The 14665-nt window shown below is 48.4% G+C and overlaps 1 protein-coding gene across 1 annotated transcript in view; it reads left to right on the top strand.

The window, feature by feature from the left end:
- Window positions 1–3528: 3528 nt before the first annotated feature.
- FNDC1 (fibronectin type III domain containing 1) overlaps window positions 3529–14665 on the top strand; it is a 112246-nt gene continuing 101109 nt past the window's right edge. Inside the window, exon 1 of the mRNA XM_061130167.1 lies at window positions 3529–3640. Coding sequence (XP_060986150.1) covers window positions 3529–3640 — 112 coding nt within the window. The remainder of the gene's footprint in view (window positions 3641–14665) is intronic.

Consider the following 14665-nt stretch of genomic DNA (forward strand, 5'->3'; position numbering starts at 1 on the left):
TCAGACAGCTTATATATTTGAGACAATCACATTCAGGATAGATGATCATGGTTCTTAGGTCAGGTGTTTTGAGGTCTTTTAAAAGGTTTTAAGGATATCAAACCAGTCAACCTAAAGGAAATCAACCTTGAAGATTAATTGGAAGGACTGATGCTGAAGCTCCAAAACTTTGGCCACCTGATGTGAAGAGCCGATGCATTGGAAAGACCCTGATGCTGAGAAAGATTGAAGGCAGGAGGAGAAGGGGATGACAGAGGATGACAGAGCATCACCAGCTCCATGGACATGAATTTGAGCAAACTCCGAGAGATAGTGAAGGACAAGAAAGCCTGGTGTGCTGCAGTTCACGGGGTTGCAAAGAGTCAGACACAACTTAATGAAAGAACAACAACAAAAGGCTCGAGAAAACTTTGAAGTTTCTTTTATGACTTTTAAGATTAAACACACTCTCAAGTTTGTAATCAAATCAGGATTCAGACTCATAAAAGTTAGTTATTTCATTTACTATTGAACAGTCCAAGGCCAGTTGTTCTGATCCAAAATGGAAAGTTGTCATCCAAATGGAGAGTTGGAGGTGATTTCGCCTCAGACTTTACCCCGAAATGTCCACAGAAGAAAGTGACTCTAATAAGCTGGGGAGACAGGTGAATGCATGCATGTTTCATGAGGAAGGAAGGAGGGGAGAGAGGAAGAAAACTACCCTTTGGTGAGCCTTCCCTGTGAGCTTTGCTTCTCATATGATCATTTTACTAAAACCAAATCCAAAAGTGAAATCCTGAAATAACAAACATCCTGGTGGAGAATTAATAACTAGGCTAAGACCAGTAGGACTTTGGGTGTTGCCAGTTCTCTTTTTCCCTCTGCTCCCTCTCATCCAGTCGGTCAGAAAATCATCCAACCTGCATCTTCAAGCTGTACCCCGAGTCTCACTGGTTCTCATCCCCTCCATGGCTGTCCTTTAGGTCCAAGCACCATCTTTCCTCACCTGGACCATCAGAGCCTCCTTACTGGTCTTTCTGCTTCTATGTAAATCTTATAGTGTCACTCTTATGATCAGAATCCTCCAATGCACCATTTCCCAGAATAAAAGCCCAAGCCCTTACTGTAGCCTGCGACATCCTTACTGTGATGCTCCTTATCCTTTAAAACTCATCTCCTGCTAACTTGTAATCACTGCTGTTTTTAGTGTTTTAGATCTGCAGTGCCTGGAGCAGTGTCAGCCATGGAGCAGATATACAATAAATATTGACTGAATGGACTAAATGAATGGCACCTGATCAATCAGCATTTCCTGGAAGTCAGTCTAGTCAAAGCTATGGTTTTTCCAGTAGTCATGTATGGATGTGAGAGTTGGACTATAAAGAAAGCTGAGCGCCAAAGAATTGATGCTTTTGAACTGTGGTGTTGGAGAAGACTCTTGAGAGTCCCTTGAACTGCAAGGAGATCAAATCAGTCCATCCTAAAGGAAATCAGTCCTGAATATTCATTGGAAGGACTGATGCTGAAGGTGAAACGCCAATACTTTGGCCACCTGATGTGAAGAACTGACTCATTTGAAAAGACCCTGATGCTGGGAAAGATTGAAGGCAGGAGGAGAAAGGGATGACAGAGGATAAGATGGCTGGATGGTATCACCGACTCGATGGACATGAGTTTGAGTAAGCTCCAGGAGTTGGTGATGGACAGGGAGGCCTGGTGTGCTGCAGTCCATGGGGTCGCAGAGTTGGACATGACTGAGCAACTGAACTGAACTGAACTCTGTGCTTGGTACTGTGATGACCTTTTTGGGTGGCAGACAGGATATAAATAAAAATCTTTATTCTCATACTCCTGCAGATGGGGGCAGGTACTGGTCAGGACTCATAGGTTATGTGGGATAGAAACCCCACTTCAACTTAGCCAAAGCAAAATTTGTCTCCCGGAAGCAATCTTCAGGAAGTGCAGGGCAGAGGTTGGAGCCCAGGACTTGCCCACCTGCGCAATTCTTTCTCCCTAACTGGTTCTCCTCCATCTGGGCATCTTTGAGGAAGGGCATATTTCAGCCTACCTCGGACTTTTTCACCAGGTCCAATGAGAAAAGTCCTGACTTTGACTGACCTGGCTTGGGCCACCCACGATCCTTGGACCAACTGCGGTGGGAAAGAAGGAGGTTAAGAGGGGATCCCCACCGGAGCCCCTTGGAGTAGAGGAAGGGGTTACTGTTCCAGAAACAAAAGCGGACAGGAAGGACTTGCTGGGGAGACAAATACCAAGGCTCCATGAAACAGTGGGGAAACATTTCAAAACAAGGGAGTAATTAAACATCAAAATGATTGCAAATTACAAGAGCTTTGGGAGCTCACAGACCTTGCAGAATAAAGGAAGAACGAATCCTCACTGGGACCCAGGGGAAAGTTTTCCGGAAAGGCAAACCGTAGGATTCTGCCTTTGCTGGGTGCTCACCGGGACAAGAGGTACCTGCCAGGGCTTAACGGCGTGGATGCGTTTCCTTTCAGAAAAGAGACGCTGCGTTTCACTTTTTCATCAGTCTAGCATTCGTCTGACAACCCTTCCCTCTCTGCAGAAGGACGCAGGTCTGGGGACCGTCACAGTGGAAAGCTACCTCGACCTCAGGTTGTGAGCTGCAGCCCCACCGGAACGGCCAGGAGGCTGCTGGCGACCCCGGCACCTGCGCGCAGAGCGCGGAGCGGCCGGTTGCAGGCGTCCGGGTCACCTCCAGGGGCGCTCCCAGTCCGCTTCCAGGCGGGGAGCTGACCACAGACAGACAGGTGGAAATCGGGATGGGGAACCCTAAGCCGTGTTATCATCACAGAGATCCCAGCAAGCGAGAATAGGCCAGCGCTCCGCCTCTCCGCGCGTTTACAGAACGCTTCCTTTGAACCCAGTTCACCGGTCCGCACAAGACAGCCGGGGGCATTGGTGTCCAAGGACACGAACACCCCCTCTCTGATGCGGGGTGTGGGGAAAGCGGGGGTGAGCCGCAGGGGCGACAGCCGCGTGCTGATCGAGGTGAAGGAGCCTGGCCAGGGTCCCCACCGGGGACGCCAGAGGTCTTTATTTAAGGTGACAGAGGCACACCCGGGCTTGGCGACGACTGGACGTGATGGGCCCTTTCCTGAACCAGTAAACCAGAGGAGGTTAGACACCCGGGGCGCCCCGCAATCCCTGCGTTTTCAGACCCACCCAGCGGTTTCCCGCCGCTCTCGGGCACCCGGAGCCCCGGCCCCGCGCCCGGCGCCCCGCGCCCCGCCCGCCTCGGGCCGCCACCCCCGCCGCCCTCGCGCCGGCAGGGGGAGCCCGCGCGCGGCTAAAAGGCGCGGCCGGCGGCCGGCGGCCTCAGTGCGGAGCGCGGCGGCCGGGGCGCGGGGTCGGGAGCTCTCGGCGCGGGGCCAGGGGCGCGCGGGCGCGGCGCAGAGCGCTCAGACGCACACCGACGGCGGGGACCCGACGGCAGCCCCTCGGCGCTCCCGGACTCTAGCCCAGTGCCCGCCCGCCCGGCCCTGTTGGCCGCGCACCCCGGGGCTCGCGATGGCCCCCGAGGTCGGGGCGTCCCCGCGCGCGCGGCGCCCGCTGCCCTGGGCGGCGCTGCTGCTCCTGGCCGCGCTGTTGCCCGTCATCTCCCCGGCGGGGGCTGCTCCAGGTACGCGCAGTCCCGGGCTCGGCCGCCGGGCTCTTGGCGCCCCTCTGTCCACTTTCCGTGCGCCCCTTGACCGCCTGTCGCTCCGGGCACCGCCGCCCTCCCTGCTCTGTACTGGCTGCATGTCGGGTCCCTAACCTGCGCGTCCTCATCGCGGAGGGGCGACTGGGGACGAGGGGTCCGGGTATTCGGTGCCTCGCGCGCGGGAGGCGAGCGCAGGGATAAGGTTAGCCGCAGGGGACCTCAGCTTCCTCGTTTCAACTTTGCCGTCGAATGATCGGAATCGGACATCCCAGGAGCATTCAAGCAAAGAATAGCTGGGGGGCGCGGGAGGAAAAGAAAAGCGACCTGTCGGCGCTGAGGTGGGAGTGGGGGCGATGCTTTCCTTCGCCCAGAATTTTCCCTCCAGGGCATCCTTCTTTTCCTCCTGTTCACCTGCCCCCGAGGCAAGGATGCCTGGTGTGTGGTGGACGGTTCCCCGGAAACCAGAGGGAGGCGGACAGGCAGGATACGTCCACGAACGCGGGGACAGCCGTGAGCCGCCGCGGGGCGGCCGGGTACCTCGGGGCCCAAGGGGAAGCCGCGCTCTTAGGGTGCATCTCAGTGGGAACTTTAGACCTGGGAGAGGACTTCTGTCTTGAGAGGAGAGAGAGGGAAATCGGGAGTCGGTTCGGAAGGACCTCACCCTTCCCCTAAGGCCGAGGCTGGGCACGGGGTGGATGCATTCTTCGGAGGCTGAAATGTGAGCAACTGCTTTTCCGAAAATGCCAGCGCGCTGTGTTCACATTTCTCGTAGGTTTCCCGCAGAGAGAGACAAGGTTTTTCGTCCCCAAGCCGTTGGTGGCCTTCGTTTCCACCTCCTGTGCAGGCATTATCACACGACACCGCGTGGCTTTTATTTATGTCATCGGTTTGTAGGAATCCAAGAAATGGACATTTTTGTTGATACTGTTCACTCCCAGCTGGGTTATAAAAAATTCAGATGCGATTCCAAGGAGGGCTACTTGCTTTGTGAGACTATTTCGTGTCTCGATTGCCCTCTTACTACAAGTGAAAGGGGGAAAGGGCCACTCTGCCTGGTGACTCTTTTTGGTGGGTGCCTCATATGTAACGCTTGCTTCAGGATTATGCCAAGTGCTGAGATGCCAGAATGCCACTTGTTCATAAAAGGCAGTTCCAGCTGTGGGTTTTTTCCTCTCTGTTAGTTACTTCTAGGAAAGCGTTGTCTGAATATTTTTTTTTATAGTATTTTATCAACAATAAGGCTATTTTAAAGCCTTTCGACTCCCCCACCTACAACCCATGGCTTTTGTTTCCCCCTCTAAATTAAAATTCTCTGAATGTTGAAAGAGATTTTGTATCAGAAAACCGACTGAAACTGGAGGCGGTTGCCATGCTGGCATTTTACAGCCTTGGACCTGCTGGACTGCACTGACACCTGCTTGATGGGTTACGTTTGAGTGGGTCTGAAGTCGGGGTGGCTTGTGATTGCTCCCGGGACCCAGCTGTGTTCTCTGCGGCTTCTTCCCTCGCCTTCTGCTCCGTAAATCACTGAGCTGTGGAATGTTGGAGCTGGAACGCTTGCTGGCACCTCTCTTTACTGTGTTGACGTGGGATTTGCAGGAAAATGATGACCAGACTAGAGCAGACAAAGGAGGACAAGCGTATTTTGAAATGCATATCCACTGATTTAAATGATAGAAGGAAAGGAACAGATGTAACCTGCCCAGAGCTCCCCGTGCTGGGGAAGAAATCGGGGTCACAAAATGTATTTCATCTGCTTCTCCGGAAGGCTTCCTTTCTGTCTTGCTGTAATAGCTACAGTCACTGCCCCAGACTTGTACTCTGGGTGTTATAGCAGGGCTGTGAGCACACTGCTTCCTCTCTGGCTCAACTGATGCACTGGCTTAGCAAGCTTCTTGAGTCAGCCTCTCCTAGTCCCCAGACCTGTGGGACCAGAATCCCTGCAACAAAATCCCCCAGAGACAGATTCCTAGTGGTGGACCCACCACAGCTCAGAGGAACTTTCTTTAAAGCAGAGATGATTTGCAGGGCATGCTGAAGACCTAAATAAACCCTTCATCTTGATGGCCAAATAAAATGTAAAATGAAATAAGCATGTGATGCCTTTCACCCCCTCCACCCTCTCTACAATAAAATACAACCCAACCATTAAAATTATGATTGCACTTGTCGGTCTGATAAGATAGTTTTCTAGAAACCATATGAGAGGACACACACACTGTCATATATTTATAATGGTTATCTTAGGGTGGTTAGGGGTGATTTATTTTTCTTTAAAGCTTGAAAACTCTTTCAGGGAATCCTCAAGGTCAAAGCGATTTTCAAAGTAATACTAAGATACTATTTGCCTTTTTCCCAGTGTTGGTATCTGTGGAGACAGTGCAAAAGTTTAGTGGGAAAACTGGTGGTGCTTTAGGGTGAATCTTGGCATTGGTGTCCTCATGAACTCAGGGTCATTGCATCTTTCAGACTTAGGAAGAAAGGATATGCTAGTTTCAGTGAAGAATGTCCTTGGTGCAAGAGTAAAAATGATAGATTTTACCAAATCTCTACCCTTGTATGCATGTCTTTTTTTTTTTTTTTTTTTTTTTTGCATGTCTTTTTAATATGCTGTGTGAAGAAATGGGAAAGGCATGATTAGTACTTCTGACAGCCCACATTCATCAGTGAAGTGGAAGTGTTAATTGCTCAGTTATGTCTGACTCTTTCTGACCCCACTGGACTGTAGCCCTCCAGGCTCCTCTGCCCACGGGGTTTTCCAGGCAAGAATACTGGAGTGAGTTGCCATTCCCTTCTCCAGGGGATCTTCCCAACCAGGGATCAAACCTGGATCTCCTGCACTGCAGGCAGATTCTTTACCATCTGAGCAACCAGAGAAGTTCATTGGTAATTGTGAAGGAAAGCAGTTGTGTGATAGTGTGAGGTGTGAGCTGAACTAGCTGCTTTTTTTCTCCACAGAACACCACCTTAACTAGAAAGAATGGCTGTGAACAAGCCAGTTAGTTTGACTTGGGTATTTGGCAGACATCTCAAAAAATGAACAAAGGTGGGCTGCTGCTTCTGGTAAAATAACTGCTCGTATGTCTTGCCAGTGAGAAAATTTGAGCTGTCAAGTGAAAATTAGAATTTTGCCAAGTCACCGCCAACATCCTAAGCTTGAAAGTGTCCCACTATTTAGGCAATTTTCTAACAAGATAGGTGGTGATGTAAATGATTTTGGAATACTGTGTTATAAAGTGTATCAATGTTTAGATCCTCTGCACAGCCAAGTGAACTGTTAAATCCAGGTGACTGATGCACAGAGTTACAAAAACTTGCCTGGCTAAAAGATCCATCGAAGTTCAAAATAGCCCAGTGGATTTTTAATGTTAACAAAATGTGAGAAATTCTTTATATGGTTTCAGATTGTACACTGCAACTAACCTTTAAGGAACTACTACTTGATGAGTTTTGGTGTAGCATCAAAGACTTTCCAAAATTATCTGTAAGGCTATTGAAATACTTTTCCAATATCTGTATGAAGCCTGATGTTTTTGGGGGACTCCAGCGAAAATAATATACTGCAATAGGTTGCAATTGGATAGGAGATCCCACTGTCTTCCATGAAAGAGATTTGCCAACATGCCAAAAATGCCATTCTTCTCATTATTTCTTTTTGTTTTGGAAAACAGTTTATTATAAAATCCAGTTTGTTATGACAGCTTGTAATGGTTTACATTGCTATTTCAACATGAATTAATAGGTATGTAGATTAACCTCTTCCAAGATTTAATTTCTAGTAAGTAGACATAACCTCTGTGAGATCCTCATTAATTTAAGCATAGAAAGGAATCTGAGAACAGGAAGTTTGATGGCAACTGGTGTATAGAAAGGAAGTAGGTTCAAATCAAGGTGTGTGGATTTGTCTTCACGCTGTCGCCGTTCACCTCTCTGTGACCTCAGGCCAGTTAGTCAATCCCCATTAGACCAAGTAAATGGAAAGATTCCTTCTGCCCCTAGAAGCACTCAAAGGCTCTCCTGTGACCCAGGCTCCATGTAGCTCTTAGAGTTTCCCTCCTCCTTCTGTCCTCTGAAAGGATGGGGTGAGCTCCCTCTTTCTTTTTATCTTGTGCATTGGACCCCCTCCCCTCAGATGAAAAAACTGTTTGTTTTTTTTCAACTGAGCACAGAATTCATTAGTAGTGTTTAGAGGCTGTGATAGAATTGCAGAACGATAACTTGTGTCCCTGGAAAGTTATCACCGGTCAGTTCCAGGGTACCATCTTACCAAGACCGTTCCTAGCTCTGTTTAAGACCTAAGGGCCCGTTCCCTGAAAAGTGGCCTGGTTGGGGATGAGGAGTGGAGGGGTGTATTAGTTTCCTTTTGCTGTTGTAACAAGTTACCTCAAAGTTAGTGGCTTTAAATAACACACATTTGTTATAATTCTGGAGGTTAGAAGTCTGAAATGGGCCTCACTGGGCTAAAATCAAGGGTCATGTTCCTTCTCGGTGCTTGTGGGAAAATGCATTTCTCATCCTTTCCAGCTTCTAGAAGTGTTGAGATCCTCAGCCGGTGGCCTCTCCAGCAATGACCTCACTCTACTTCGATCCCTGCATCACTTTCTCTAAACTTCAATCTCCCTCTTTCGCTTATAGGGACCCTTGTGATTACATGGGATGGTCCTTAACTTAATCACATGTGCAAAGTTGATTTTGCTGTGTGAGGTCACCCATTCACAGGTTCTGGGGATTAGAACATGCACATTTTGGGGGGGCATTATTCTGCTACTGCATGGGGTGACAGTGGGGGGAGATGATTAGATGCACTGATTTCACGAAAGTCTACAAGACTTTGCTGATAAGAAGCAGATCCTTTTCATTGGTCCCTTTGGAATTTAGGAGTTTCTTGAGTTACAATAAAACTTCTTATCAGAAGCTTTCATTTCAGTTAGAAAATATGGGGGTGAGTATTTAAATATATAAAGATAAAGGAGAGAAAAGAATCTATATGTATATGTAATCAGATGTTTAGCCATAGAATATTTATGTTAGGATACACCTGAAATTGAAAACTTGGCTGCCTTTGGGGAGGACTGGGTAACTGGGGGGTGGGGATGGATATTTCATTATTTTAGTAGACAACGTTAGAGCATTTAAAATCAGGGAGATACTGGTTAAACAGATGGCAAACATCCTTTTTTCCTTCTAAGACGTTATACTTGTCTTTTCCTTATTTTAAATCTTTTATTTTTTATATATATTTTTTATTTTTTCTATATATATATGTATATATATATATATATATATTTATCCTTGTCTTAGTTACAAAGATGGATTTAATTTGGGGGAATTGTGTTACTATTATCATCTTATTAAGGAAAGTTCTCCAGTATGGATCAGTTGGTTAAAATTTAGAAAATTTGAATAAGGAATTTTTGTGGCCCTGAGTATTAGGTGACGTCATATGGAAGACACATTTTTTTTCTCGCAGTTTCTTCCCTCTTCGGCTCCCGGCCTGACTTGCGGCAGTGTTTGCGGCCCACGGCCCTTAGAGGGCGCTCCGGGCCTCCCGCCGCGCGGCGCTGCCCGCGGGCCCCTCGCGTTGCGTCCCCAGTGGTTGGGGGGCTTTATAGAACACACGTTCAGTTACCTGCTTTGGTTTTCCCTTAGTGTTTTGCCTTCCCCCCCCCGCCCCCATTTCTGCTACTCACTGGAGCTTCCTTCAGATACTAAGCTAGGAAGGACACATCACTCATTGTGATGCCTACAAGTTAGCAATTTTCATCTGACCGCTGGTGAGAAAGAACTTGAAGCCTACACCTAAAGCTGAGGTCAGCAGCCCTTTTTAGCTGCTGGGGTACCCCTGGAATCTGCAGGTTCCAGCCAGAGCTGCAGCAGCTGGAGGATGGGTGAGGACCGGAGACCCCAAGGGGTGGTGCCTGCCTTCTGGGTGCTGGAAGTCAGTTTTGGGTGAGTTTTAGTGAAACTGTCTCTCTCAATATCCAGCCCCCGCCACGCTCTGTGGATTCTTTTTGTATCCAGGGAGACAGATGCAAATCCTAAGATGGGTTTAATAAGTGCACCGAAATAACTCAGTTCAGTTCAGTTCAGTCGCTCAGTCGTATCCAACTCTTTGCGATCCCATGGACTGCTGCACACCAGGCCTCCCTGTCCATCACCAATTCCGGGAGCTTGCTCCAACTCATGTCCATGGAGTCAGTGATGCCATCCAACCATCTCATCCTCTGTCATCCCCTTCTCCTGCCTTCAATCTTTCCTAGCATCAGGATCTTTTCAAATGACTCAGCTCTTCACATCAGGTGGCCAAAGTATTGGAGCTTCAGCTTCAGCATCAGTCCTTCCAATGAATATTCAGGACTGATTTCCTTTAGGATGGACTGGTTGGATCTCCTTGCTGTCCAAGGGACTCTGAAGAGTCTTCTCCAACACCACAGTTCAAAATCATCAATTCTTCGGTCCTCAGCTTTCTTTATCATCCAACTCTCACATCCATACATGACTACTGGAAAAACCGTAACTTTCACTAGACGGACCTTTGCTGCAGGCAAAGTAACGCCTCTGCTTTTTAAGATGCATTTCAGGGTTAGAAGGCTGTTTTACGCGGCCAGATGGTTGGTCCAAGCCAGCAGACGTGGGTCGCAGATGCACCTGTGTGGCTTGTGGGAAAGGGGTGGACAGTGGGTCCCTGCGCCCCCAGGCAGTGGCTGGAACCAGTTAGCATCATGTTAAGCAATCTGAGCAGCTGTGTAACCACGGCTCCTAATTTGAGATGACTCCACGTTTGTCCACCCATGCAGTCCCACCAAAGTCACTGCAGCTGGGCAGGGCCAAAGAGGCCAGAGAGCTGAGGGGGCATGTGTGGTTTCCTGGGAGCTCAGAGGAACAACCCCAGCCCAGGTCAGGTCAGGCGAGGGCGGCCGGGGTGCGTGGGCCCCGCGAGCTGCCATCTGAACCAGGCCAGGGTGCCTCTTAACACCAACGAGTCCTCTGGGGCAACAGAAGGGAAAGCGGCCAGCACCATCTCTTGAGGCCAGTACCACCTCATCCTCACAGAGTTTTATGAAAATAAAATCCTCTGCCGAGAAGGCTCAGCCTGTCCGCACTGGCGATGGCCTGGCTGTGTGGCTGTCGCCGGAGGCTTCCACCTAGCACGTGGAGAGTGGAGGCCAGCCTGTCCCACTGAAGCTGGGACGGGGGTGGGTGGGTGCAGGGTGGGAGTGTGGGGGTGAAGAGGGTGGGGGGGCTTATTGTGCTCGCTGTGGGTCAGTTTAAAGAGAGCTTTAAGGGATTGTTGCCCTAGACAGGAAGGTCAGGGCTGAATGGACTGTACCCGGTGGGTGGTCGATTTAGGGGGTGACTGTCAGTTCAGAGATTGCATGTTCACACCTAATGACTTTCCATCCGTATCTATCTGTAAGTGCTACTCTTGTTCCATCATATGTTCCATCTGCAGCATGTTTTAAAAGGAAATAACTTATTATTCTTAATAAATCTTATGAAGTCCATGTTTTTCTCACAATCTGCTTCTTGTTCACTCATGGTGTATAATTAAAACAAGCTGTGAGTTTCATCTATATTTCATAAACTTATATCTTACATGCAATCTATGCTTCACGCTTCATCCATTCTGTTTGTTTTTCTTGTGCTTTATGGCAGATTACAATAGGGCTTTGGATGACGTTATAGGTGTAAAAGATTCTTTTTTTTTAATGGTTTTTAGAAGTTTTTGTTTTCAGGGAGTTGTAGATTCCCTTTGCAATTGTAAGAAGTAATGCAGAGAGCCGGTGTCCGTCCCCCGGTTTCTCCCCCAGGTAACATCTTGCAGGGCCGCAGCGCACTGCCCTGGGTGGGCAGCTGACGTTGGTGCCATGCGTCAACTTTATCCAGTGTGCACCAGCATCATGTGCTTGTGTGTGTGTGTGTGTAATTTCATCGCAGGTGTAGCCTGTGCAACCATCACAGTCGAGAGACTGAACGTTCCATCAGAAAGACCCCTCCCACTCCCCTTCGGCAGCCACGCCCATCTCCCTTCTTCCCCTCCTTCTTGGCAACCACCAATCCATTCTCCATCTTTGTAATTCTGTCGTTTCAAGAATGTCATATCAGGGACTTTCCTGGCCGTCCAGTGATGAAGGCTCCATGCTTCCACTGCAGGGAGTTCCGGAGGAGGTCTAATCCCTTGTTGGGGAACTAAGATCCCTTTGTGCATACTGTGTGGCATGACCAAAAAAAAAAGTCACATCATATCAATGGACTCATATATGTAATCTTTTGAGATTGGCAAAAGTCTCTTTTTAAAAAGTGTATGTGTTAGCCCATTCTGCTTGAGATCACAGCAGTTAGTTTCCCCGTATTTTCTGTGTGTATTAGATATTCTGGTGAGGAATCTGGCGTGGCAGGGAAGTACCACGCCCACCCTGGTCCAGCCATCATACCGGGATTACTGCAGTAACCTTCTCACTGGTCCCCCTGCTCCTCCTGCCCTCTCCCCCTACACTTTGTTTTCAAACCCCCAGCACAGTGGTTCTCATGATGCATGAAGTCACATAACATTCTGTCTCTCTCAGATAAAAAACCAATTCCGAGCAAGTTTTCGAGGCGCTACACATAATCATCTTCCATACCAGGCCCTCCCTCACCTTCAGCGTCCATCCCTGGGCCTCCTTGCTGGTTCCTTGTGTGGTAGGCACCTCCCGGCCCCAGGGCCTTTGCACTTGCAGTTCCATTGGTCTGAACAACTGTCCATAAACACGTATGGGATAGCCCTCATCGTGTTAGGGTTCTTTATGGGATGTCATCTTCTCATGAGATTTTACTCCCCACCATTTACCAGTGTAATCTTACCCCTACCCTGCACCGCTTCTTCTCCCAGCTTTATTTTTCTACACAACCTCCGTCTCTACCTGAGAGTGTGTCTGTTTCACGTGTGTGGTGGTAATTGCCTGTCTTCCTCCTCTGGAACCAGAGCTCCGTGATCATATGATGTTAGGTCAGTTTTGTTCACCAAAGTCTCCCCATTGCCTGGAATGCAGTCTGGAAATAGGGGGTGCTTAGTGAATATTCACTGAATGATCGATGTGCTTTCTCTGGTGTTAATTACATATGACATTTGTTGTTTGTTTTTCAGTCGCTAAGTCGTGTCCGACTCTTTGAGACCCCATGGGCTGCAGCACATTAGGCTTCCCTGTCCTTCACCATCTCCCAGAGCTTGCTCAAACTCATATCCATTAAGTTGGTGATGCCATCAAACCATCTCATCCTCTGTCATCCCCTTCTCCTCTTGCCTTCAATCTTTCCCAGCATCAGGGTCTTTTACATGGTAGGTATACTCATTTCCTAGTCCTTCCAGTGAATATTCAGGATTGATTTCCTTTAGGATTGACTGGTTTGATCTCCTTGCCATCTAAGGGACTCTCAAGAGTCTTCTCCAGCACCACAGTTCAAAAGCATCAGTTCTTCGGTGCTCAGCCTTCTTTATAGTCCAGCTCTCACATCCGTACATGACTACTAGGAAAACCATAGCTTTGACTCTATGGCCCTTTGTCAGCAAAGTGATGTCTTTGCTTTTTAATATGCTGTCTAGATTGGTCATAGCTTTTCTTCCAAGGAGCAAGCATCTTTGAATTCCATGGCTGCAGTCACCATCCACAGTGATTTTGGAGTCCAAGTAAATCAAGTCTGTCCTGCTTCTGCTTTTTGTGTGTGTTGACCTGGCACCAGCTGGGTGTGTGGGGTTGGTGGGTGTGGGGCAGGTGCCTGCGCCCCTCTTGCCCGAACCGGTGGAGTCAGAGGTGGGTTTGGAGGTGTGTTGGAAGTCCCACCCGTGGTGAGAGTGAAGAACTTTATTTACACGGTTATTGTTGTTTAGTCACTAAGTGGTGCCCAGTTCTTTTCGACCTCATGGACTGCAGCATGCCAGGCTTCCCTGTCCTTCACCATTTCCCAGAGCTTGCTCAAACTCATGTCCATTGAGTTGGTGATGCCATCCAACCGTCTCAGCCTCTGTCGTCCCCTTTCCCTCCTGCCTTCAATCTTTCCCAGCATCAGGGTCTTTTACATGGTAGATACACTCATTTCCTAGGGCTGCCGAGACAAAAGGCCACAATCTGAGTGGCCCTTTAAACAAGAGAAATTTATTCTTCCATACCTCTGGAGACTGGAAATCTGAAATCTGCAGGACAAGGTTATATTCTCCCTGAAGACTCTAGGGAAGAATCCTTCCTTTTCTTAGCTTCAGGAGGTTTCCAGAATCCTTGGTGTTTGTTGGTTTGTGGACGCATCACTCCATCTGTCTCTCTTGTCACATGGCATTCTCCCTGTGTGTCGTCTTATAAGGATATCGGTTGTATGGAATCAAGGCCAACCGTAGTCAAGCATGATTTCATCTTAATGTGATTACATTTGCAAAAACCTGTTTCTAAATCCCATCCACAGGTCCTGGGTGTTAGGACCCAACATATCTTTCTGGAGAACACAGTTCAACCCACGGCATGTGGTATGCCTACATACCAACACGATTCCTTTTCAGTAGGTGAAAGAATTCACACAGCCTCCAGCACTGGCCCGGAGTTGAGATGTGGGCAGACATGAGTCACTGTGTTGTATTGTGTGCTGAACTGTCAACCCAGAGCTTCAAACACCTACACACATTCAGTGAGCTGCAGTCATAGATCCAGCCTGGCTACGGCCTTCATTCATAAAGTAAGTGATTAAATAGTTAACTCAGGGAAGTCCCCTGAGAAGGAAATGGCAACCCACTCCAGTATTTTTGCCTGGAGAATTCCATGGACAGAGGAGCCTGGTGGGCTACAGTCCATGGAGTCTCAAAGAATTGGACATTCACTCCCTCACTCAGGTCTTCTATGGGCAAGGAACCCTGCTAGGCTCAAAGACACAGGCCATGAACACTTATTAAAGGAGCTGGAGTTGATGTAACAATAAACAATGGCATCAAATGTGATCAGAAGCAACATAAGATCATCTAGTACTTTCTAACAACTTTCA

Source organism: Dama dama, chromosome 26, assembly GCF_033118175.1.
Source record: "Dama dama isolate Ldn47 chromosome 26, ASM3311817v1, whole genome shotgun sequence".
Classification (NCBI taxonomy): Eukaryota; Metazoa; Chordata; class Mammalia; order Artiodactyla; family Cervidae; genus Dama; species Dama dama.